This window comes from Aulonocara stuartgranti (genome assembly GCF_965226115.1).
Source record: "Aulonocara stuartgranti genome assembly, chromosome: 20".
NCBI classification, from domain to species: domain Eukaryota; kingdom Metazoa; phylum Chordata; class Actinopteri; order Cichliformes; family Cichlidae; genus Aulonocara; species Aulonocara stuartgranti.
The window spans coordinates 20,336,664-20,361,825 of record NC_138956.1 but is presented as its reverse complement, the minus strand read 5'-3'; the positions used below and the strand labels follow the sequence as shown (position 1 = coordinate 20,361,825).

Genomic DNA, 25,162 nt, shown 5'->3' with positions numbered 1-25,162 from the left:
TGAGTGTACGTGCGCGTTCCCCGAGAAGACCGCCCAGACGCGTTTCGCTCCAGAAACAAGATGCCTTCCGCGCATGCCCGCTGGTCGGTCTCAACTGCCGCTGTAGGAATAGTAAAATAGCCGTCTCAAGCAAACAAAGTGTGAAATCCGGATTTGACGGGGGCTTATAAACCCAAAGTGACACACAGAGAAACGCAGGAGGAATTTTATTTCTTAAAAAAATATATTCTGCTCTCTTTTTTTTGGTCACCCAAGGACGGCAGCTACAGCAGGAGGAGGAGTTAGCGGCGTGTTTCCGCTAAGAGCAGGCCGAGACGGTAATCTATGCCGCCGCACTGAGAATTACAAAACAGCGGCAGACCAGTTGCCAGCTACTGCGCGAAATAGTTTGACTGAAATTTGTTTAATCTTCGGGGACTTTTGGCTGTTCGTATCGGGAGGCTAAACAACGAGAGAGTGAGTGGCAGCTGGACTGTCAGCGATGGAAGCTGAATTTCGGGAAATCGATGAAAACGGCAGCTGGAACGCCATTTATCAGGTAAGAGCTCTTGGCAAATTAAGGTGGAAATAATCAGACCGTAGCTGAAGCTGGTTAGGTCAATGTGTAGCTTACGTACAGTGAGGTGGTAGCTATAGTTTCTCTGGCTATATGAGTGTGTTGGTGTTTAGTTCAGTGCCTGTTCTTCCTGCTCGGAGTTATCCGATGATTGATACGTCTGCTCGGGTATAAAGGCAGCAGCTCAACGCTGACTGACGTCATACTTTTTTGGACGTACTAACTTATTTTTAATGATTTATTCTCAGTTTCGTCCACTATTTCCATTCCGCTGTTAATCGGAGGCTTAAATATAGTTATTATAAATGTTTATAATACATTACATAGGGGTATAACACCTGAAACCGAGTGAAATCACGATACAAACCTCCAAAATATCGTATCGCGGTTTTATCGCTCCCATACCATGATACACATGAGATGTAAAATGCCATAGGTAACAATTCAAATGGAAATGCATCACAATAATGGTAGAAACTTTCTTTTCTGTAAAAACTTTCTAAAGAAGCCACGTTCTAAAGAAGTTTTAGCCTTTCATAAAATAAAATTTAGTAATTTTTGTTGAATGGGGTTTGATTTACTCAAATTTAAATGCATTGTTAAGGGTTTTCAGTGGGGTTAATTTAGAAAAAATACATTACTGACAGAACAAATAACAAAAAAAAACAAAAAAAACCCCAACTGAAACCTGCTTTGAGCCAGGAATCCCCCTCTCCCAATATACTATGACATAAAGGATTCATTAGTCTGTTATATGTAACATACAGCTTCTATTTTAATTCTTTAAGACCATATCCTAAAACTTAAAATTAGAAGTACCCCTTTGGAATTTTTTTGTGAACTAGCAAAAGTACTGTTCAAAACATTTACCAACACATTAAATATTTTCTGTACATTGCCTGTACATTGTCTGCCAAACATGTTGAAGGCATTCACTTCCTCATTTATGATATGAAGTGTACTGTTTTTTTTTCTTTCTTTCTGCGTATAAGAAAATTTGACCTGCTACTCGAACTTCATGTAATCACCCCAAAGGCTCGTTTTGAGCCAGGAAATGCTCTTAATGGAGCTTAATTGTTATTCATAATCCAGTCGTGATCAAACAATCAGACCTGTTGTGGACTTTGGTTTTCTCCCTCGTGTCTTGTTATTCATCCCTGCTGAAGAAAATTGAATAAACTGAAACAGTGGAACGTGAGGTTATGGACTATGATTGGTCAGTGAGTCAAATCTCAATCATCTCTCTATTATTTACAAACATTATGCAGTGGCTGAAGTTAAAACCGTGTTGTTGTTGTTTTTTCACATGGAATCTTCTTTAACTGTTACATAATTCAAATAAAATAGAAAAAAAAAATCCAGTAGGCAGGGCTTTGGATTATAAAGCCAGACCAGGTGATGGTCCCTACAAGCCCATAGCTTCCATAACGGGATGTTTGTGGGTCCAGATGGGCGAAAGGCTGTAATAGCCTTCTTGGGAAACCGTTAACGCAGCCTAAGGTGATCCACAGAGAGCTGAAGCTGACAGCAAACTGTTCAGCATTGCCAAAAGCAGATAGGGTGACAGGCCCTAAGTGATCTAAAGTTGGAAACGGCTGCAGTCAACCATTAAAAATCCTTCCACAGGTTCCCCTACCTATGCCTTGAAACTTTTTCTCTCACTCTTTAGCTCTCTTGCAGTTATACTGCCTGCAGCTGAACTAAACAGCGTGTTTAAACATTTTAGGAAGAGGTGAAAGCAGAAGAGGTGGGCTTGGAACATATATATCATAAAACAATAAAAACAATGAAAATGAATGTTGTTTCTTGTTTTCATAATAGTTGGAAATGAGAATTGACATTTAAATTAAAATTTCATTAGCCACCCTAAGAAAGGGTAGTCTAAATACAAGCTTTTGACAGTGTTCGTATTGAGGCAAATATAATCCTGATTATTATTGAAATAGCTAGAGGAAATTGTAAAAGGGTCATCAGCGAATGTCATCATTATTTGTTTGTTTGTCTTAAAGAATACAGCAGTCACACTCAGAGCTTTTTAATGTGGAGTGGATGTTTCTTTTGTTTTTTTTTAACAAAACAAAACAGAAAAAAAAAACCCTGCGAAAACACCAAAACTCTGCTTTAATGCTTGTTTTCCTCCTTTTATTCTGTTACAGGAGATTCGGCAGCAGTCGAGTGAATTCCCTTGTAAGGTTGCCAAATCACCTGAAAACAAGACTCGGAATCGATACAGAGACGTTAGCCCGTGTAAGTTTGTCTTTGCTTGCCTCAGTGTGCTGGACTGCAGAGTCTGAAATACTTAAATATTCCCACAACTCTCAAGGTGTTGTAGCCACTAAAATTACATTTAGGACCTCATTATATACTCATATACTGGTTTCATTTATCTAGGGCAGATATTTGAAAATGTTTTCATGTAATTAACTAGGGTTTTCAGTGATTTTAAGCATCACGGTTATGCCAGGTATTTATACCAAACCTGCTGTAAAAGGGATACATTACCTAAAACTTCACCTGCCTCTTAAAGCTAGCACCATGCAGACAGAGGTTGGTCACAGGGATACAGTATTTGGGTAACTGCAGTAGAAACGTTGTCTAAATGCCCCTGAAAGTAGCAGATTTGTTTGTGTCCTGCCTGCCAGCTCTGGTTGCTCAGTTATCAAACCACATGTGCTTCAGGATATCTCTGAATCTTGCTCTGCCTCTGTGAACTGTGGTTCATTGCAAAACATTAAAGTGAGTAAGTAGAAGTGGAAAATTACAATAAAATCAAACACTGTTATGTTTTAAAAAACAACATGCTCACATTTTCACACAGCTTTCTACTATCTTTGCCACACCAAAGGGGTTATTCGTGTAAGAAACTATGAAAAGTTGTGGACTGGCAAATGTCATGTCATGGTAGGAACCTTTTTCTGATTCAAAATATCACAAAGGCACATATAAATATACAGCTGGGGTGATAATGCAACCTCATTTGAATACTTGAAGGTTAAGTGAATGCCACTGTGGGTCTCTTTGCTTGGTACTCTACCCGCAGTGTTGAAGGGTCTATAATCTCCTATTTATGTTTAAACATCTGTGGTGAAGTCACAGCATTATGCAGCATTATATAAATACCTAAGCTGGCTGGAGTTTCAGTAGGTACAAGAACTGTAATATCAGTTTGAAGTTAAGTGAAGGTAGTGTTGCGCAATAGAAACAGCCTTGCATCACTCTGACTGGCGTAGTGTTTCCAGCTAATTTATTACTGAGTGTCTCAAAAACAGCTACACAGGGTAAGATCAGGGAAAGGGGAAATTAAGTTGTTTTTTTTTCCCAGCAATGCTTTTAGTATCATTTTTTTTTTAAGTGTTGAAATAAATGGTGAAATAAAAAGCAAACACAGAAACAAAAAAGAGAGGAAATAGAGGAAATGCTTATCTTATTAATATTAGAGCAGGGCGATATGGCCAAAAATATTTATCACGATATATATTTGAAAATTTGCAATAACGATATAACCGACGATATAATTGATGCGAGACAAAATACAACTCCACAACATTACTAGTGCAAAAAGACAACCTTCCATTTATTTTCACATAAACAAGAAGCTGGTTTTTATGTACATTAAAGCTTTATAAAAATTTAACAGTGCAAATGCAAATTCCTTGCTGAAAGTTTAACCAAAAGGCATTTCCAGTAGAAATGGGCTGACATATCCTGAGCATAACCATGTATAATATCCACTGAAGTTAAAAAGAGGTGCTTTGCAACATTAAACTGCAGTGTGCAGTATGCATTTTTCGGACCATAAGGTGCACGGGATTATAAGGCACATTAAGCGAAACAAAGCAGTCAGATAAATCAAACTTTATTAAACTCATTCTTCTTGCTTCCTCCACTTCTGTACCATTGATTCATTAATGTTGAATTCTCTGGCAGCTGCTCTATTCCCATGTTGTTGCAGTATATTAATGACTAACCTCGCATTGTGGATGGATTATCTCAGTTGTTCTCCTGACTGAAGTTTGGTCCGTTTACAGCATCCTGCCATGCGATTGCATTTGTCTCTAACCATGAAGAACCTTCACGTTAACTTTTATAAGTGGAAAAGTGTTAGTGTTCGTCCTCCAGCTTCACTGTTTATGTTATGCTAACATAGCTGTGTCGCTAGCGATCACGTAGCACATCATTATATACCAGCTAGCCCAACTTCAGTAACCCTACAAACATCACTGCTGTTTAGTTTCCTGTCTTCATTTATGTTGGAAGTGATAGCAGAGCTGTACGTTTGATTTTTTTCAGAAATCTCTCAGTTAGAACATGCAATATCATGCTTAGGTAACTAGCGAAACTAGCGAGCTAACTTCCGCTAGCTTCCTGCTAACTTCTAACTCCGTTAAATGTAATAACTTTTGTTTTCATGGATGCCTGGAAGTTAAACTTTATAGTTACACCTGGTAAAGCAGCAATGCTGATCGTTTTATTAAAGATGAAAGAATTTAGACAGTTTTTAACTCTAAGTGATGCTGCAGTGTTGTTTGACCTGAAGTATACGGAGTTTAGGACCCAGATTACTCCCAGATTTAAGAGCATCTTAGTCCGACAAATATGACAATAACAACGGCCGCTTGCATGTTCTGCAAAAAAATGTGCTTTGTTGTGTATCTGACGGACAAACACCAAACCAGTTCCACATCACGGAAGTTGCACCATTTTTACAAACCAATTCTGGTTCATCTGTTTCACTCAACAATTGGCCATGTGCGTATGAAAACAAAGGCACCGCGCATGCGCGTTTTACTCCCATTCTATCGCGATATTTCATTTTCCTATCGTTGCCTAACATTATACCGGTATTACCGTGAACGGTATAATATGGCCCAGCCCTAATTAATATATGGTTATCCATAATCACACAGCTCCTATTTGTTTGTATTTTACATAAAAAGTGAGTGTATATACTGATGCACAATTCATTCATAAATATTAACAGAAATTTTTTTTTTTTCTGAATTGAGGATATAGCTTAAAAATCTTAAAGGAGCCACTGTTTTTTGTGAGCTTGATTTCATTAGCAGTGTTGCCCTCATTGGGACTTACTGGTGTCTTTGACCAAAATTTTGGTACTGTTACAAGCTGTGTGCTGGATATTGTGCTGTTACTTCAGGATATAAATCTGTGTATCTAAAATATATTCTTACTGGCAGTTTGGTGACCATACACAATGTTAAAGGTGCATGTGGATAAAAGCTGAATTTTGAAGCTTTAAAGTTAGAGTTTTGCCACCATCATAATGCTATGATGATTTTTGGGGAGCCAGAGTTGACCTTATATGGATGAAAGGGTGAAGGGCTGAGGTTACAGGTACAGTTTTTTTTTTTTGTTTTTTTTGTTTTTTTTTTTAGCAGAATCAATGAACTGTTAATTAATACAGTAGCAGTAAACACTCACCAAAAAGGAGCACAAACTTTGTGACTAGTTTGTATCACACATTAGTTATTAGTCAAATGATCTCCATTTAAAAAAGCTCAGTGACTGCAGTTAGTGGAGGCGTACATCAGCTACATGTAAATACACTTGTCAATCAATGCAATGACTAAGCTAACTCAATAACTCACTTATCTAAGTGAATGAGTTTCCTCTTTTTTTTTTTCTACACCAAGTTGTAAATATATATTTTAATGCTGTAAATTTGGGTGTTTTAACAGGGGAGTCTTGTGGGAATTATTTGCTTTTAGAGTCAACCTCAGGTGGTCTCTAGAGGATCTGCAGTTTTTGCCACTTCTTTGTTTTCAGCTCTGGAAGTTTCCCTCTTGCTGCTGACTCAAAGAACACAAAGATACCAATTTTTTTCCAATATGTATTTTTTTGATCATCAATGTCTTTGTTTGTTTGTTTTGTTTTCTTGCTTGTTTGTTTTCATTTTCTATAACAGTTTGGCATTTAAAATGGGTCTAGTGCACTTCCTCTCGTGATTATCTTCTCACAGGTCACGCTGACCTCTTCTCAAAATCTTTTTACTGCTGGAGACTTTGCAACAACTGAAAGCCTCATGTCAGCTTCAGCAGATAGTCAGGTTGCGATGAACTTTCTACAAACATCCTGAACTAACAGCTGAACACCAGAGTTTCCTCTTTTTCACACTCAATAAGCCATGCAAAATTTTTTTTCTCAGACCAAGTTGCAAATAGTTACCGTAAATACCAACAAGGGTTTTCTTATTCCCCTTTACCAGATATGAAAATGAGGAACCTGAAAGTTTTTTATACTGCTAACCTTTTACCTAAAAGGTTATTTCACTGGAAATCGTAAATAGCTAATCTCACAATAGTAAACATCTTTAGTTTGTATGAAGATGCTTGTTAAGTGTTCCCTACAGCTGTTTTGGTTTGAGAACTGCATTTTTAGTCCCTGGTGGGTTGTGGCATTTAAAAAAAAAAAAAAAAAAAAAATTCATATGCATATTTTCATATTTCTTTTTTTGTTTTTTCTCTTCTCAGTTGATCACAGCAGAATACGTCTGCAGTTAGGTACAAATGACTACATTAATGCCAGCCTAATAACAGTAGAAGAGGCACGGAGGAACTATATCCTTACTCAGGTAAGTGTAGAAAAGATTCAGCACTGAAAATTCATTATTTCCTCTAATTCAGAGAGACAATGACAGAAAAATCCAAACTTTTAAGTCAGTATTTTCTGATTGTATAAGATAATATAGTTTCCTGGTTGGCCTAATGACCATAATATCTTGTATTTTATAGTTACGCCTTATTTTAGGTCCTTGTCTGCAGCATTTTTAAAATGAATATGAGTTATTAGTTTGTTAGGCACACAGAGCTAAAGACGAGGCCACTCTAATGCAATAACTCAGCATGAAGTCCTCCCTTTATGAAGGTCATAATTCTTAGTTTCTGCTGACACCGTTTTCTTGAGGTTTTTATTTGGCTTTTATGATAAATTTAGAATCCTTTTGTTTGTTGTGCTTTTAAACGATGAAGGGGTTTCTTTTCATTCCACCCTCATTCTAACCTCAGTCGAGGTTTATCATGTTTTATCACTTTTAAGTCATCCTCAGCATCAATGAGTTGACCTTCTGGTTAGAGTGACACTGGGAAAACACTTTGACATTAGGGTTCGTTATACTTGCTGAGATGAAGTCACAATTGCAGGCACAAGTGCTGCTTTGGTCTTCATTCAACTTGTCCTGTGCCTCAGGTTTTTGTTTTTTATCCTGCTGCTGTTGGGTTCAGCCAAGTGGACATGAATATACCATTGTGTTGTTCTGCTGTTTATGTGGCTCCAAGTCAAAGAGGCAGCAATGTCAGCAGACGCTCTTCTGGGCAAAAACTGAGGTATTGCCAACCAAGGGATACAATCTTTAAAAGGTGTCCTGGGTTTGCTGGGGCTTCTTCACCCTGGAGGACCTTCCTGAAACAACTCACCTATGAGGTGCCAGGAGAACTCCTGGTCAGTTGCCTGAGGAGCCTACCCTGAGCCCCTCCTGCATAGCCACTCTCTTTATACTGTCTCTGAGGCTGAGCCCAGACATCCTTTAGAGCTTTGACTTTCTGCCTTTTTGATCTACTACCCACAGGTCGTAACCATAGAGAGAGAAACAAAGCTCATTGAAGATTGATTTAAAAAAAAAACCCCACATAAAGTTAAATCAGTTGCCAAAAGCATTTAAAATGTCTTTATTCCTTCTCGCACTGAGAAAGCAAAACTTTTAAAGCACTTTGTGAAGCAAATATTGTCAGTTATTTACTAACAATACCAATATATTAAGCTGGTAAATGCTCCACATTTCATAGTGCACACATTGGAAATGGGCAAATGTAAAGACCCAAAGTGTCCAAGTCAAAGCACAGGGCAAAGCTTGGGGATGATCCCTGCTGGTACTAATGCCGGACAGACAATGAACTGGTGACAAGGCAGAAGGAACTGAGCAGGAACTGGGACTGAACTGATCTGCAGCTGGCATCTTTGAGCTGATAATGGAGGGTAGCTTCGGTGGCTTTGGGTCAAAGCTGATTTGGCAACATTCAAAGAAGTGTATTAGACAGGAGTGATCATGTTTCCTCTCCCAGCCATGCAATTACAACAAAACTGTATTACAAGACAGTTTGTTTGCAATACACAGAGCTTATACAATGTTATGTATTTACAAACAGCACTCAAAATTGCGTCTATATTTCCAGGCTATTTTTAGGAGTTTATAATGTAGATTAGGGCTGAACGATTATGGAAAATAATCTAATTGCGATTTTTTGCCCCAATATTGCGATTGCGATGCGATATGCGATTATTTTTTAAGGTCTTTGTCTTCTGTATTATTAAACAAAGACAAGCAATACATCATATAGTATGGCCAATACTATATTACATTAATTTTAAACTGTTCTTTCCTGGAAGACAGACCTCTGTTATGATGACATGAGGTGATGCATGAATTGATGACTGACATTTTTATTTAACTTCTTCAATCACAACAGTATATTTGAACATACACAATAGTTTATTTTTAGCTTACAAACATCTGAGCATAAAGTGCTGGCAAGGAACCCTGGTGTAAACATTAAAATGAAAGTCAGTACAATGTGCAGATTGCAGAAATATACATAAAAAAAATCAGTGGCTTTACCACACTCAGTTTTTCGACATCTGTGAACTACTAGACAGTCATTCAATTAAAAAATAATATTAAATAAATAAAACTAATAAATAAAAAATACACACATCTTACTGATCTCTGCAGTCAGTAACATTACACATAAAGTGCAAACTTAATAGCAATTGTATAAACACACACACAAACACGCCTTTAAAGTTTAAAGGCGTGAAATTGGACGGTCTAGCCTTCTGATTAGCGTCACCGCTGTCTCGGTGGAGTTTAATAAACTCGGCCGTCTGCTTCTTGCTATCTAAAATATAACCAGACACTGGTGTAAATTCTCGACTGTCTCATACTTCTGTTTAATAAGTTTTCTGTTTGACGTTTAGTCAGCTGTGTGAAAACCAAGGAGGAACCCACCCGGGGGATTAATAAAGTTTTATTTTATCTAATCTAATAACTTTAATCTCAGCCAAACCGATTTACTCACGAACAAACAAAACACTGAAAAAAGCCCAACAATAACATTTTTAGGTTGTCTAAGTGACTTATATATTACGTTTAACCCGAGCAGCGAAACTCCGCGGTGATCTGAAAATGATGTGCCGGGAGTTGTGCCGTTCTCGGCCGCATCAGTAACCCTCGAGCTCCCGGCTAGCTGTCGAGCTGGTGGGTAGCAGACGCCTCTGAAAACGTCGAAGCACTTTTGCAAATATGGGATATCTTGATAAACCGAGCAGATATTTGATGTTTACACAACTACTTTCTCGCCTGAAAATATGTTAAAAGTTTATTTTGTGACCCAGAAAGATTAGTATGAGTAATTTTAAAACTTAGTAGCGGCCGCCATTGCTGGAAACTGGAGTTTGGCTGGGCCGCGCTATGAATTCTGGGATATGGTAGTAATTTGGACAGCCTTCGGCACGTCGCTGTGACGTAATCGGTCTACAAATGCGGCCTCAGGAGGATGCAGCCCATGAATTTGGACATGTCCAGAGTATAATCGCAGCCTTTGCGGTTAGAAAATTGCACTTGATCATGTCGCGATATTATTGCAAATGCGATATATCGTTCAGCCCTAATGTAGATTAGATCAGTTTTTGATCCAAAGAAGTTACGCAAAGGATAAACATACTGCAGTCTCCCTCTGTAGGAAATTTCAGGGCAAGAGTGTTTATGCTGAAGACCAAATGTCTTAAAAATAAATGAATAAATAATAATAATCAGATGCCTTGGAAAGCTCTTTAAATAGATACTGTTTTATTGTGTTCTGTTACACTAAAAATATTATTTCCTGCCTTTTATATAACAAATGTGCTGTACTTCCTTTTTAGGGACCCCTACCAAGTACATGTGGCCATTTCTGGGAAATGGTGTGGGAGCAGAGGACCCGTGGTGTAGTGATGCTGAACCGGGTCATAGAGAAAGGCTCTGTAAGCAGCTGTTTGAGTCCTCACAATGTTTTAGTATCGTCATACCTTGTTTACCTTTGAACCTCACTGCTGTCCGTTACCCAGCGTGTAATGTGTACCTTCATGTCATTTTAGATTAAGTGTGCCCAGTACTGGCCAGAGAGAGAGGAGAGAGATGCCATCTTCGAAGACACCAATTTCAAGCTCACCCTCGTCTCTGAAGACATCAAATCTTATTACACCGTCCGTCAGCTGGAGTTGGAAAATCTGTGTGTAAGTTGTCTTCCTGCTGAGTTTGGTTGTAAAACTGTAGGGTTGGGTAAAAACACACCAGTGTAAAGAAAAGGGATGAAGTGAAAATGAGAAAACTTTAAAAAAGTGAAAACTTTGTAAACATAGATTTTAATTTAAAGGAACAATTTTCATACTCAAGATCATTAGTGGAAAAAAAAAGAAAGAAGAAGAAGTCAAGCCTGACGGTGAAGTGGAAATGAAGAATCAGGCCAGAGTTAACAAAAAAACGGCAAATTCACAGGGCTTGTCTTTACATACCCCCTGTAGTGGATTTGATCACTAGATTTACTGTACTAGTTTTTTTTTTGTTGTTGTTGTTGTTTTTAGGCAATTGTAGGCGCTATAAATATTTGAAACTGTGAGAAATGGTCTACTTTCTAATGAGCTGCTTTTGCTTTTGCTTCTAGTCCTCTGTTGTTGTTGTTGTTTTTCTCTGTGAGGGTCTTTTACTGTGTAGCCTCTGTTTTTATTTTTCCTCCACTGGTTACTGTTCTGTGTAAGACTCAAGAACTGACAGCAACAAATGACATACACTTCCTTTTTGGCTCTCCAGCGAGTCTCTATTTCACACTTGGTGAAACAGCACTTCATCTTTGATGCTGGCTTAATTGTCACATCTACTAACGTGTGGTGCCAACATGCTAATGATTAAAAGGAGTGTCTGTTTATTCACAGATTTAAAAAAAAAAAAAAACATGAACGTCATGCTTGTGATAATTTATAAAAGAGGAATTTGCACCACATGGTATTCTACCCTACATCCAGGTTTAGTTTGGAATCAGCACTTTGTTTTGAGTTTTTCATTTCTCCTACATGTTTTCTCTCCAATCTTTCTCTGCAGACTCAAGAGACTCGTGAGATTCTGCATTTTCACTACACGACCTGGCCCGACTTTGGGGTGCCGGAGTCTCCTGCATCTTTCCTCAACTTCCTGTTCAAGGTGCGAGAGTCGGGCTGTCTGAATTCAGACCAGGGACCAGTGGTGGTGCACTGCAGTGCTGGAATTGGGCGCTCTGGGACCTTTTGCCTCGTGGACACCTGCCTCTTGTTGGTGTGTACAAACTCTGTTCTTAGGAAGTTATGATAATAACAAATTTAATCTCCTAGGAGACTGACATTTGCACAGGAAATTAACGCAACCTTTTCTTGAGAAGCTGTAGTGCTAGAACAACACTTGATTTTCAGATGAAATGTGCTAAGATAATGGGAATCCATTAGAACAGATTAGTTTTCTAAGCTGTCTTGTTGGAACACCTGGTTAGAAATTGGACATATGGTTAGGTTGTGTTTAAAAAAAAAACTATTTAAAGTTGTTAGTTTGCCCAATTACTTTTTTAGATTCTAAAAATGGGAAACTGTATCAAAATGTCTAATTCCTAAAAAGTCAATTTAATAAGAGTATTGCATTAATGTTGAATTAAAGCTGAAAGTTTGAACTTCAGTAATATATTGACTGAAATCCACTGTTGTGCAGAAAAAAAAAGTGTCATTGTCCAAATTCGTGCAGACCTTACTGCAGACCTCACTTTTAGAACCACATCAGCAGCCCAGTTTAATTTTTTTTTTTAATCATTTAAGAAGTTTTATAAAGGTTAGAAGCTTTTTATTCCAGGGAGATGCTGAAAAAACCATCCACGCGTTTATTTCTACCTGGCTGGTTGTACTGAAACTCTGCTCAGAGGAATCTTTGAAAAGAAAGGAAAAAAAAAATGAATGCAGCTGTATTTAAAAAAACAAAAATAAATAAATAAAATATAGAACACCTGCACTGAGGTCGTTACATTGGCTTTTAGTTGGTTGAAGAGGTGATTTCTTTTTCTTTTTTTCTTCTTTTTTTTTTTTCAAAGGCCACCCTCAGGTTAAGTATTTCAAGCTGCTAGAACAGCCTGCTGAATCTTATTAGGTGTGCTCCAGTATTAGTATTTATAAACATATTTTCAAAATTCCTGTGTTTACCTGCCTTTCAGTCTAGGTCCTGATCTTGAAATTAGGAGCATTTTGCTTCTATTTATAGTTTTTCTATTGTTTTCAAGTGATTAGTCTTTTAATTTTACAGTTTTTTGTTATTTTAAAGAAGTATATTTTGTTGGTGATAGCTGCTCTTATTTATTCGTGTGCCTAAATCTATTGGCTTAAGTTGTCTTTACAGTTTAGTGGCTGAAACCTCTGGTAGCTCACTCATTGTTCTCAAGTACAAGCACATACAGTTTTGTTTATTTATTTATTTTCTTGCTAGTGTGACAGAAGTCAGTACGCTCTTGCACACCTTACAGAGGACGTCAGAAACGTCTGTATTGAATGTTTTTGCTGCTGTGTGTAGATGTCCCTACGTAAAGACCCGTCTTCAGTTCGTATTCGCGATGTGCTGCTGGAGATGCGACGCTATCGAACGGGCTTGATTCAGACTGCAGATCAGCTTCGGTTCTCCTACCTGGCTATAATTGAAGGTGCCAAGTACATCAAGGGAGATACTTCCGTGCAGGCAAGTCCCTCCTCTCGTTTCTGCTCTGTCCTCTTAATGCACAAATTTTACTTGGTTTGTCTGTTTTTCATTAAATGCTATACCAATATCCACCTTTTATATTTTTATGTTTGGAGGGCTATGAGAGTAACTTTACCTGCTTCAGAATTTAAGTTATTGTTTTATTGTTGTTGTTGTTTTTTAATGTTATACTGGACCTTAGTCCAAAGCTTCAGTTTATCTGCTCTCTGAAACAAACTGTTTTAGTTTCTTGCTCCCCTTAATCCATCTTTCATTTGATTAGCTGTCACTGGTAAAGCGTATCGCGGTGGAGCTATCCAGTCTTTAAGTCTGACGTCATTAGCCGTGCCAGAGCCCAAACTCTGCTGCAGGTCCCTAAGTCCAGCGATCACTGAGAGTTAAAAACTGTCTAAATCCGTTCATCTTTATTAAAATGATCAGCGTTGTTGCTCTACCAGGTGTAACGATTAAGTTTAACTTCCAGGCATCCATGAAAACTGAATTTATGAAATTTAATGGAGTTCTAAGTTATCAGGAAGTTAGCTCGCTAGTTTGCATCTAAATATAATATACCATGTTCTGACTGAGAGATTTATGAAACAATTGAAGACAGGAAAGTAAACAGCAGTGACGTTTGTAGGGTTACTGAAGTTTGGCTTGATGGTTTGATGTGCTATGTGATCACTAGCGACACAGCTATGTTAGCATAATATAAACAGTGAAGCTGGAGGATGAACGCTAACTTTTTTCCACTCAAAAGTTAACGTGAGGGTTCCCGAAGGTCCGGGACAAATGCAATCACATGGCAGGATGCTGTAAACGGACTGAACTTCAGTCGGGAGAACAACTGAGATAATCCATCACACAATACGATCACTGACTGTTTTTAGGGGCTTGTTGAGATTAAATAAAACAAGATACAAAGCATTAGAATATGTAAAAAACACAAAAGCCTTATTAAACGCACAGTAGTTTGGGGCTGGAAGCAGGATTCATCACGTCATCACTTAAAGACCGGATTCCCACTGAGATAACCATACAAGTATATCCCCTCATTATACCAGTGTGTACGCTCACTGACAACATCTTTAGGTACATCTGTTCACCCACTTCTTAACAAAAATATCTAATCAGCCGATCAAATGGCAGCAATTTGATGCATTTAGGCATGTAGACATGGCCGAGGCGACCTGCTGAGGTTTAAGCTGAGAATCAGAATGTGCAGAAAGGTGGTTTTAAATTACTTTGAATGTTGTTCGTCTAAATATTTCAGAAACTTTTGATCCACTGGGATTTTTCCACACAATCATCTGTGGTTGCTGTCATCTCCGTATGGAGAAATAATTCCAGAAAGTTGTCAAATCTATGCCATGAAGAATCAAGGCATTTCTGAAGGCACAAGAGGTCCTTCCTAGCAAGGTGTTTCTAACAAAGTGGATAGAGTGAGAAAATGGATTATAGGTCATCTTTAACATCATAAAGCAAATGTCTTGATGCATGCTCAATCATCCAGGTAAGTAAATCCCAAAAGGTTGATTCTGTCAATCGCTACAACACAGAGCAAACACCATCCCCACAGACAGAGCGGCCAGAGAAGCAGAAGAACATCACTTCAGGAAGGCTCTGAGTAAATGTGGTTATCCCAGCTGGACATTTGTCAAAGGTGCAAAGGCGCCTAAAGAAAGCTCCAGCTGATCCAGGAGAGAAGGACAACTGCTGCCTAAGCAAAAACCCTTAGTGATCCCTTATGTGTCAGGAGTATCGGAACAGTTGAGACGCATTTTTTTTCTAAACACTGCGTCTCCATGGCTTCAACTCCAAAACACACTGCGCCAAAAATCGGCCCAGCCCAAGGATCGGGTCCCCCGACACAAACGGAGTAATGTAGTGTACACTGTTAAGTGCCAGGAGGATTGCCATGATTTATACATAGGGGAATCCAACTAACCTCTGGCAAAGTGGATGGCACAACACAGAAGAGCTACCTCGTCAGGCCAGGACTCTGCAGTCTATTTCCACCTACAGGCCAGTGGACACTCTTTCAATGATCAGGATGTACACATCCTGGTCTGGGAGGAGCGCGGAGTCAAGGAGGCCATTTAAATAAGACGTCCAGATGAACAGAATCAACCCTTTGACATAAAGCACATAAACATCCTAAGAGTGAATGTTAGAAATCACTACTTGGTCGTGTGTGTGTGTGGGTGGTTCATTTGACTTGGAGTTCAAAGCCTGTGTCTGTTTTTTATAAACGGGTTTTGTTTTGTCAGTTATGAGAAACCATAAAAATAAATGCACTGAGTTTAATGTTCTCATTTAACTGGTAATAAGAAACATAATAATAATAATAATTAAGAAGCATACTGTGATTAGACTGATATAATATAATAAATATAAAGGAACATGCACAATATAATGAAGGTAAACTGGAGTCTCTGTTGATGAAAGGTCCCCTCTAAAAAAATAAACAAAACCAAAACATGCTGCAATATCTATCGATTTGAAATCTATTATTTTAGCTATTTTTATTTTTTTCCCCCCTTCAAGGAGTCATGGAGAGCGCAGTCCAACGAGGAAGATGATCCTCCCGAGTTCACCCCTCCTCCTCCTCTTCCTCCTCCCAGAGACCCTCAGAATGGCAAAGCAGAGCCGTCCTTTTTCCCTGAAGAGATCATCCGAGCAACAGAGACCTACAGTCTGGGGTAATCATCCAGATCACGTTTTGTTTGAGTTTATCTAATATTGTTAGGAAAACAGGATCGTGTGTCAGTGTTGATTCTAAAGCTCATAGCTCCGTGGAGCAGAAAGGCCAGGAAACATAATTAAATAGAGTGCAGTTTGAAATATGAGGTGTTGAATTCCTAAAATTAAATACACGGCTTTTAAGTATTTAACAGACACTACAGAAAGCTCTCTGTTGATTCGTGATCGGCTTGCTCCATCCGAGGGAAGCATTTCACCAGTGGGTGTGTTAAGATGCCACAGGTGTGTGCTGATGCTTACAAGGCCTACAGCCTACGTACAACCTTGCAGATTGTTGTCTAGCTGTAGCTGTTTACTCTCAGCAGGGGGCAGTGTCACAAACAACTGCTCTGTGGACTACTCTCTAACAAAGGGTTTTAAAACCAATGAAAATTGTCCAGTGCAGCCTCCGTTTGTGCTTTTCATGCCACCCTTTTATCACTTGTTTTATTTGGCCCTTCTCGCTCTATGATGTTAACTCTTCCTGTTCAGGCCTACTTATCAATCAATAAGCATGCGACCTATGCACACCATCATCCCTGTACACCTACTTTTTTTTTTTTTTTTGGTTGTTGTTGTTTTTACACAAGCACATCTGTGTAGGTTGCATACCCAAAATCCTTCACACTGCATTTCCAACTGTGCAAAAACTCTGTATCATGAATCAAGATTAGTCTTGATACTTGATATCTTGGTTAAATAAATTTTACCCAGGCTCAGTGCACCATCTTGTGGCACATGTGGTATTACAGAAAGGTACAGCGTGGCCCTTTTTCACGTAGAGTTAAAAATGATATCTTTTCAATACAATACTTTGTGAATACAAGGTCACAGTGATTATTTCTTCACATTCTGTTGTGAATTTGTAACTTTGAAAAGGTTTCGTAAACATTTTAAATACATAAATTTAGAATAAGTACCACTAATCAAAAGGATGTTTTGCTCACAGTGATTCTTTGTACATATGCTGACCTCATTACTCGAAATTTCATTCATATTTGAAAAGAATGAAATCCTTATGCCCCACGTAACTGATTGGACTTTATGAGGTCAAAAAAAGGTAAAGTTAGTACGTTGTTGTGTTTTTGTTTGTTTGTTGTTTTTGTGTTTGTTCTTTTCTCTCAAAAACTAATCTTCCAATTTCAGCTAGCAAGGAAGTCCATGTTTCTGTGGAAAAAAAAAAGAAGTAAAAAAAAAAAAAAAAGAATTATTTTCTCATCTGAACCTTCGTTGTTTCTCATTCAGCTCCTCAGAAAAAGTTCGAAAAAGGATGCCAGCTGCTGACTCCCAGCCTGCTGCTGACCTCCAGCACGCTCGTGACTGTGTTGCTCAGTCCGACGGCCATTTGGAGATCCACGATGATACCTCCTTTCCGAACAAATCTGAGCAGCAGCCAAAGGAAAACTCTCCCATGCCGGGGACTTGGTCCCCACTACTAACCAAAGTGTGCCTGTGCACAGCGCTGGCTCTCAGTGCTTTCGCCTGCTATCGAGCCTATTTCCACTGATGCCCTTCTTCCCCGTCTCTCCACTGACGTTGCAAAGTGGACAAGGCTGACCAATCAGCCCGCTTTGACTCTGCTAGGGGGTGGATTGTTTGGTCTTCAGCAGATTCACTTCCACTGGTTTTAATTTTATAAATGCCGTGCGAGTGGTTGGCTGGCTGCCGACCTTATGACCTACCCAAACTTTCTTTCTGTGTGTCATCTTGGATGCTCAGGGCCTCAGTTTTTCAGGTGTCACATCCCAAATAATGTGTGCTGGCTTAAACGCAGACTCAGAGGGCTCTGCTGGTCTGTGAATCAGGATGAATGACCTATCAGCCCATTTTTTGTCATGAGTCTCTTCTCTTATTTACCAAACGACACGTGAATGTGTTCTTCCATGTTATTAGTAAATCATGAGCCCGTTAGGATTTTGCTTTCTTTTCTTTCTTCTTTTGGTTAAACAAACAGATCAGAAATCATAGAACCAGATTTATGACCAGCCTGTCTGAAAATATGCCAGTGTGGGAGAAACCTTATTTGTTTTGTTTGTTTGTTCCTTTGCTGTTGGTCAACATGGATCCCAAGAGTAAAATGAAATCCAGAGCATGTTGGGGTGGGCCTTGAATTGTTATGTGACTCCACTAATAGCCTGCAGGTTGAGTACATACAATATATGTGTTTGTGTGTATATGTACATTTGTGTGAGTGGTAGTTTTTAAATTCTACCCGGTGAAAAATATTAATATAACATTTACAGGACATCAAATGTGAGATGTAGACCGGGTTCTCTCCTGGTATGTGACTCTTTTTTTTTTTTCTCTCTCTCCGTGGTAGCCCAAAAGTGACACAGGAGGAGGGGAAAAAACAACAACAACAAAAAAACAAGGTAGAGTGACGTGTCTCACTCTGTATTTGTAACGTCTGAGTGATTTCAACAGCTTGAGAACTTTTAGAAGGTTATAAACATTGGGCTTTAGTTCTAGTATCGCTCACAGTGGATAAAATGCGTAACATAACCGAAACAGAGTTGATTCACATTGTAAAATAAGTGAATGTGTGTTCAGTTGGTGGAGTGCCAGCTTAAAGACCGGAGATGCAAAGTAGCCAACGTCCATCTCTTTTCTCCAGCAATACAAATACTCAGCAATGTGTCGCCCTTTACTAACTCTCGAGTTTGAACGGGGAACCAGGGACTTTGAACAAACCAAAAATCAAACACCAGCACAGGGATGAAAATAATACACTGTAGTGATGATCCATTGTATCTTGTCGTGGCCCTGAGCTGGCGATATTGTTTTGTATGATTATTATTTCTTTTAGCATGCTGCATTTGTGAATCAAAAGGTTTATCCTAAGAAGAGATTAGTTAAGCTGCTAGCGTTCGTTTACCTTTGGGACTCGATAGCTGTACCTTTCTTTAGAATGTATAATTCTGTATTAGATACAGCATACAACAGAAGTGAGTATACCCCTGCGAACTTTTTTTAATGTTAAATTTGTTATTATTACTTTACTATTAGTTTGAATGCCGTTAGAGTTGTTACGTTACAAAACAAAAGACGCTTCATAGTAGAAACTCTGTGCAAAAGAAGTAAGCACACCTTTGACACATACCCGACACAGTCGCATCCGAATGCTTGGTTTTTGGGCTCTGGTGCGTATGTGGGGGAAAGGACATTAGCTGTGTTGTGATTTCTGCTACATTTCTGTGTGAAATGATCACTTGGAGAGAAATCAACAGGTGGTCTGTTCTCTTGTGTCGCTGCTCGTGAAGTGAAAGTTGGGCCGAGTCTAGAAAGGGTAAGGTGACCGTGACGAGCAAGGAAGATTCCAGTGGATGTTTATCCGATTGAACATTAAACGACCTTTAACCTGACAGTTCTCTATTTGCTGCTCAGTCACATTTTAATTGGTTACCGTTGCACTGAGTTTTTCATTTGCGGTGCTTTAACTATAGCTGGTTTTGTCTCTTTCACATGAGCTGACATTTAGGTGATATTAAAGAGTGGTGTACTCATTTCTTTTTATACTGTACATATATTTTAAATCAGGTTTCAGTGTGCTGAGTTGGGTTTTTTTTCTGCTTTAGCGAGGGATTAAATCTCAGCACCTGTGCAGCCGTTGCACCAGGTTTTCCCGTTTTTTCTATTCTTATGCTGAGCTCAAAAACATGTATTTTTTTATTTACATTTGTTATTTTCCTTTTTAAATAAAAGAGAAAAAAAAGCACAGTTGCTGTTGATTTGTCCTGATTCACACCTAATCTTGTTTTCAGTCCTGAAATGTCTCATTGTATTTATATTTTGGACAAATAATCGCTGTGAGCTGAGAACTATGAGTCCTCTGAGGTTTCCTGCTTGTTGGATTGCTGTTGGGGATGGGGATGATTTCAGAATCACTGGAAAAAATGAAAATATGCACTCACTGACCACTTCACTAGCTGTACCTGTTCAACTGCTCGTTAACAGCAACTCAACGGGTTTAGGCAAATGGGTATGGCCAAGGCCACTTGCTGAAATTCAGACTGAGCATGAAAGTGGAGAAGAGAGCTGATTTAAGTGACTGGTGCCATACGCTGCTCAGAGTATTTCAGAACCTGCGGCTCTGCTGGGATTTCCCCCACATAACCATCTTTTGGGTTTACAGAGAATGCTCTGAAAACGAGAAACTGCCCAGTGTGTGTCAGCTCTGAGTGAAAATGAAGATAAAACTTTGCATGGATTCATTAGATAAATTACAGCTATTGCACAATTTAAAAGAAAAAAAAAAGATTTTGGCGGGGTTAGTTGGGAGGGACTCGCTAATTTTTCATACGATGACCCTATTTAAAAGGTTCTGCATAACAGAGGAGACTAAGAAAAATTTCATAGCTTTATTAACTCTCAAAGAGCCCGTCATGTTTTTCAGACGTAATTTAATCCTCCAGAAAAGAAAAGATTTTACTGACTTAAAGTGGGGGTATTTTTGTAGTAATATTGTACTTCTTTTACTGGTTCTGTTTGTTTCTTATACGGTTCAATTTATCTATGACAGAAATTCAAAAATATTCAGATAATAAAGTAACAAACTGTGCAGTTTTACTGTAAAAATAAAACCATTACATTTTTGCTCCTCAGTAGTTGTTATGCAAACTTTATGCGAACTTATTTTGAGCAGCCACGTATCGTGCAGTCATAAAATTTAGTGGAAGGAAGAATCAGATAACAGACAATGCATAAAATGGGGCAGTTTTGCTTTTCCAGTTATGATACACCCCCTGATGTTTCTACTTAAATATGCTTGTAGAAAAATGGTTCTGGCTTTAGAGCGTGACACTTGGAGGGAGTGTACAATTGATTTGGTTCTGGTTTTAAGAGCTTAAATATGTTTTACATGTGGATATCTCCTGTACTTAAGACATTATATGTCAAAATAAAAAGCAAAAAGGTTGTGTACTTTCAAGGGGAAATCTTGCGTGGTTTTATTTAATATTTAACTTTTCTCAGATCTGAGTTTTTATGCCATGAGCCGTGCAGTACTGACCAGCCTCTGCTTGTCTTCACCAGTAGGTGGCTCTGTGGGACTGTGATCCTCACCTGTTTTCGATGTGAAGCGTGGCCGTGTTTGTTACGGCCCACTCTTTCCTGTTGTCTGTATGATATCGGTGTTTGCTCATCAATTATGTTTGTATTTACAGCGGTGGAGAGCCTGGAGTAAACCAGTTTGCAGACACTGCCTTCAGACTTCACAGTGACTGTGAGGAAGGACGTCACATTAATTTTCTTTTTGTCTTCAAACTTTTCCTCATCTTTTACAAACTGGTTTTAATGAAAATGTTCCCTATCTTTAAAGTTTAATTTTCATTATTTAATCTGAGAGATCCCCACAGATAAAACCACAATGCTGTACAGTTTGTGATTAGCAAACTTTGCGGTTGATAAATAACGAGATTTTGCTCCTGCTAGTGTAAAAGCTTTAACAACAATAACCATCAAACTTTAAAGTTAGGTTAAACATGTCCAGAGATGCATGCGTTTCTTGAGTAAACTTCACCACAGGGGTGTAGCGCAGATGATTTGGCAACAGTCTTGGCTAGAACTTCCTGTTTGGGAAGTTAAGACACAGGCACTGTGCTGTACTTGGTGTACAAGAATGCATTTTAAACAGTGAGTGAGTAATAGCACTCCCAACCACCGCTCTGCTGACGTCAAGGCAAAGAACACGCACCACTAGGAAAACTACAATCAAGGTGTGACCGGAAGTCCTAAAACCACAAATGTTTCAACTGAAACTACAATCTTTCTAATCTGACTGCGCTGCTGTGACTCATGCACTGTTTGTGGTGAAAATGAATTGTTATTTTATTATTAGACATGTGTTAAATGTCACTTTGATTGTGTTTCCTATCTATATATGTCATCTCGGCCTACATTTTCTGATGTTTTTACTTTAGTGAGAAACTTAAAGAAAAAAATGGAGGAAGACAGACGGGCTTAAATAAATGTCAGAGGTGCACTGTGTTATCTCTCTGCTTCCTTACTCAGCCTAATTTTCACAATGCTGACTCCACATTCACAGCTGACCAAAAAAAGATATCAGCCCTGCCCGGCTAACTCTTTCAGCATATGTCCTCAGTTTAGTTATTAACCTGGAACTTCCCAATAGCTGGCCAGCTGTGAGGGTGGGTGGGGCAATGGCTGACTGGAAGTCTCTCTTGTAGCCTGCAGTTCATTTTCACAGGGAGCCGAGCAGGGATCAGGAAATTCCTGAATAAGAGGAGAGTCAGATCTTTCCAAGAGTGACTCTGCAGAAGTCTGAGTCACCACACTCGGCAGCGCTGTACAATGGGAGTTCAATACCACAACGTGTGAGTACACTGTCATCAGGTGTATCATGTCTATTCATGCCCTTATTATTTCAAAACTCCAAAAACCCAGGAGAGTGAATAAGACAAAGCTTTCAGTGTTAACTTGTCTTGAAAGGTAACTTGGCTCAAATTTCCACAACATTTAAGATGCAAATAGTCACGATCCCTTTTTGGGCTTTAAAAACAAGTTTTTGTTTTTTTTTTTTAAAAAAGAAAAATCACAGTTAAAGCACAGGTGTCAAATTCAGTTTCTCTGAAGAGGCCACACCAGGAAATGAAAAGCATAGCAAGGGCCATACATATAGAGTTTAATGACTGATAATTTATGCTTCATATAGCCTTCTCATGTACACTTTGGACCACATAAAGGCCTCAATCAGCCCACATAAAAGTCTTTTAGACTTTATAAAGTTGTGTGTTTAAACTATAAGAAGGCTACCACACAACCAGCCCACAGCAACCTGTTTCACAAACCTGACAGACAGCTACCTGCCCTATGGGTCACTTAAAAATACACCTTCATGTCAAAGCAAAGTAGCGGATCTTTCATTCTGTTCCCGTTCATATGCCCGCAAGTCTCACCGAGCCCGTTTTACAGGACTCAACATGATAGCACAGTCGTTCACCAGAACGTCTCGACTTTCCATCTGCGATACACAGTTTAGGCATGGAACCAGCTGGATGTAGGAATAGAACTTCCCACTCTGAGATTTAGCTGGAAGAATAATTTTTTTTGCTGTAAATGCCTTTTTTTTTTTCATTTAAACATCAAAATTCTTCTTCTTTCAACTGGTTCCTTAATGACACAATTTTCTCTTAAAACAGAAACTGCCTCATGGCTAATGCCTAAACTGGCCTCTTTTCACATGACCTACTCAGTCTCATACCTCAGCTGCCTTTTGGTTGGACTGTGTGTTACCTTGTTAGCTGTCAGGTGCTATGAAGGTGCGGCTCTTTGTTTAATTTGGTGTGCACACCACAGCTATAAGCGGGCCAGATTAAAATTTGCAAAGGGCCAGATTTGGCTTGTGGGTCTTGAGTTTAACCCTTTTGCATTTAAAACAGAAGCTCTCAAGTTTTTTTGTTTTTTTTTCTGGTACGCCCCTCTTCAGGAGCCAAAAATGTTCACACTTGACCAATTTTCACACTTTACTTATTAAGTTTTACTTAAATTGTGAGTTAACTTTTGCTTGTTTAATATCCTTTACCTCACTTTAGCTTTATTGTATATGTTTCCCCTGGTGGTCTGCACTCCACTGTTTGAGAAACACTCTACCAATAATAGAAAATATGTTCATTTACTTTCTTGTGAAAGGCAGCAAACAGAAAGCTAGAGGGGTTGGCTGAACCACAGAAGACTAGAAACAGTTTATCTCTGTCCAAAGGTAATAAAATCAACCTTCCAGCACCTCTAAAGCTCACTGATAAACATATCTCTTCTAACTGTAAAAACTATACTGTGCCAGGAGTTAGACTGAAAATATTGACAGCTTTATGAAGAGTTTGATTTTTGTTAATTAGTAACCTTTAGAGGCAAAAGATTTTCGTTACCAGTCGGCAGAGCCAGACACGTTGGCTCCGTCTTTCTTTAGTCTTTCTAAACTGCAATGCAGTTGGTTTTTTTTGGTTTTTGTTTTTTGTTTTAAAAAGGCTGGAAATATATTAGAAACATAAAACCCAGAAGAAAATTCTTCATCCGCTCACCTCCTCCCCGAGCCTGGTTCTGCTAAAGGTTTCTTCCTGTTCAAAGGGAGTTTTTACTTCCAATTAAGGGGTTGTTCATAGGGGTCATATGATTGGTGAGGTTTTCTGTTTTCTTTGTGTTATTGTAGGGTCTTTACCTTACAATATAAATTGCCTGTTGTTGTGATTTGGCGTTATAGAAATAAATTTGAATTGAATTGAACTGAATCAAAAAAAAAATTGCACATCATTTAAACACAGTGATTAGTTTGAAGAATTTATGCTCGTTTTATTTATCTTCCTCCTCCAGCTCTTCAAGGGAAAACACTGATGTAACCTCTCCTGCATGTCTTGGGTCTGCTGCGGGTCCTCCTCCTGGTTGGACACACCTGTAAAACCTCACCTGGGAGGCGTCCAGACAGCATCCTTTTCAGATGGCTGAGCCACCTCAACCGGCTCCTTTTGATATTAAATGATTAAAAACAAAAAGCGAAAATCTGGTTGAACAACTCACACCTCAGTTTACTGGCAACAAATCTCTTTTCCACTGATACAGTGCCAGCGGTGATGCCAAATCTAAATCAATATTGTCTGAACATGATTCTCAGGCCCTTCAGTGCGACTGTAGTAAAGCCAGGAAAAAGTCTACTGGAAATCACTGCCCTAAAGGCTCAGGAAGACTCTCAACAACAAGTGTTACTGAACGCTGTCCATTCAAAAAATTCAAAACAAAGCATATATAAACAACATCTAGAAACATTACAGCCTTCTTTGGGTCATGAATGTATGAAGCGTACTGATCAGTCTAACACTGGTTTCTGAGATGCGTTCCAGGCAAAACCTGTTCACATATTCTTTTCCTTATTCCTTTCTGACACCTTTGACCTTTCTTGACGGTGTCCTCCTACATGCACATTTAGATGACTGCCTCTTCTGCGCGCTTGGAAGCAAAACCAAAATACAAAAAGTGCCAGTGAGAGAAGTACCACTCTGCTAGTAATAAGGATTTATCTGTCACTCAGACAAATCAGAGTCATCTAATGGATCACTCCTATACATCCT

The 25,162-nt window shown here is 38.8% G+C and overlaps 1 protein-coding gene across 1 annotated transcript; it reads left to right on the top strand.

Annotated features, from left to right (window-relative positions):
• Nucleotides 1-66: 66 nt before the first annotated feature.
• ptpn1 (protein tyrosine phosphatase non-receptor type 1) lies at nt 67-19,802 on the top strand. Its single transcript, XM_082519405.1, has 9 exons — nt 67-538; nt 2,713-2,803; nt 7,045-7,145; nt 10,490-10,588; nt 10,703-10,840; nt 11,703-11,912; nt 13,182-13,343; nt 15,891-16,045; nt 17,331-19,802. The coding sequence occupies exons 1-9, from the start codon at nt 482-484 to the stop codon at nt 17,590-17,592; spliced, it is 1,275 nt and encodes a 424-aa protein (XP_082375531.1). The 5' UTR covers nt 67-481; the 3' UTR covers nt 17,593-19,802.
• The last annotated feature ends 5,360 nt before the right edge of the window (nt 19,803-25,162 follow it).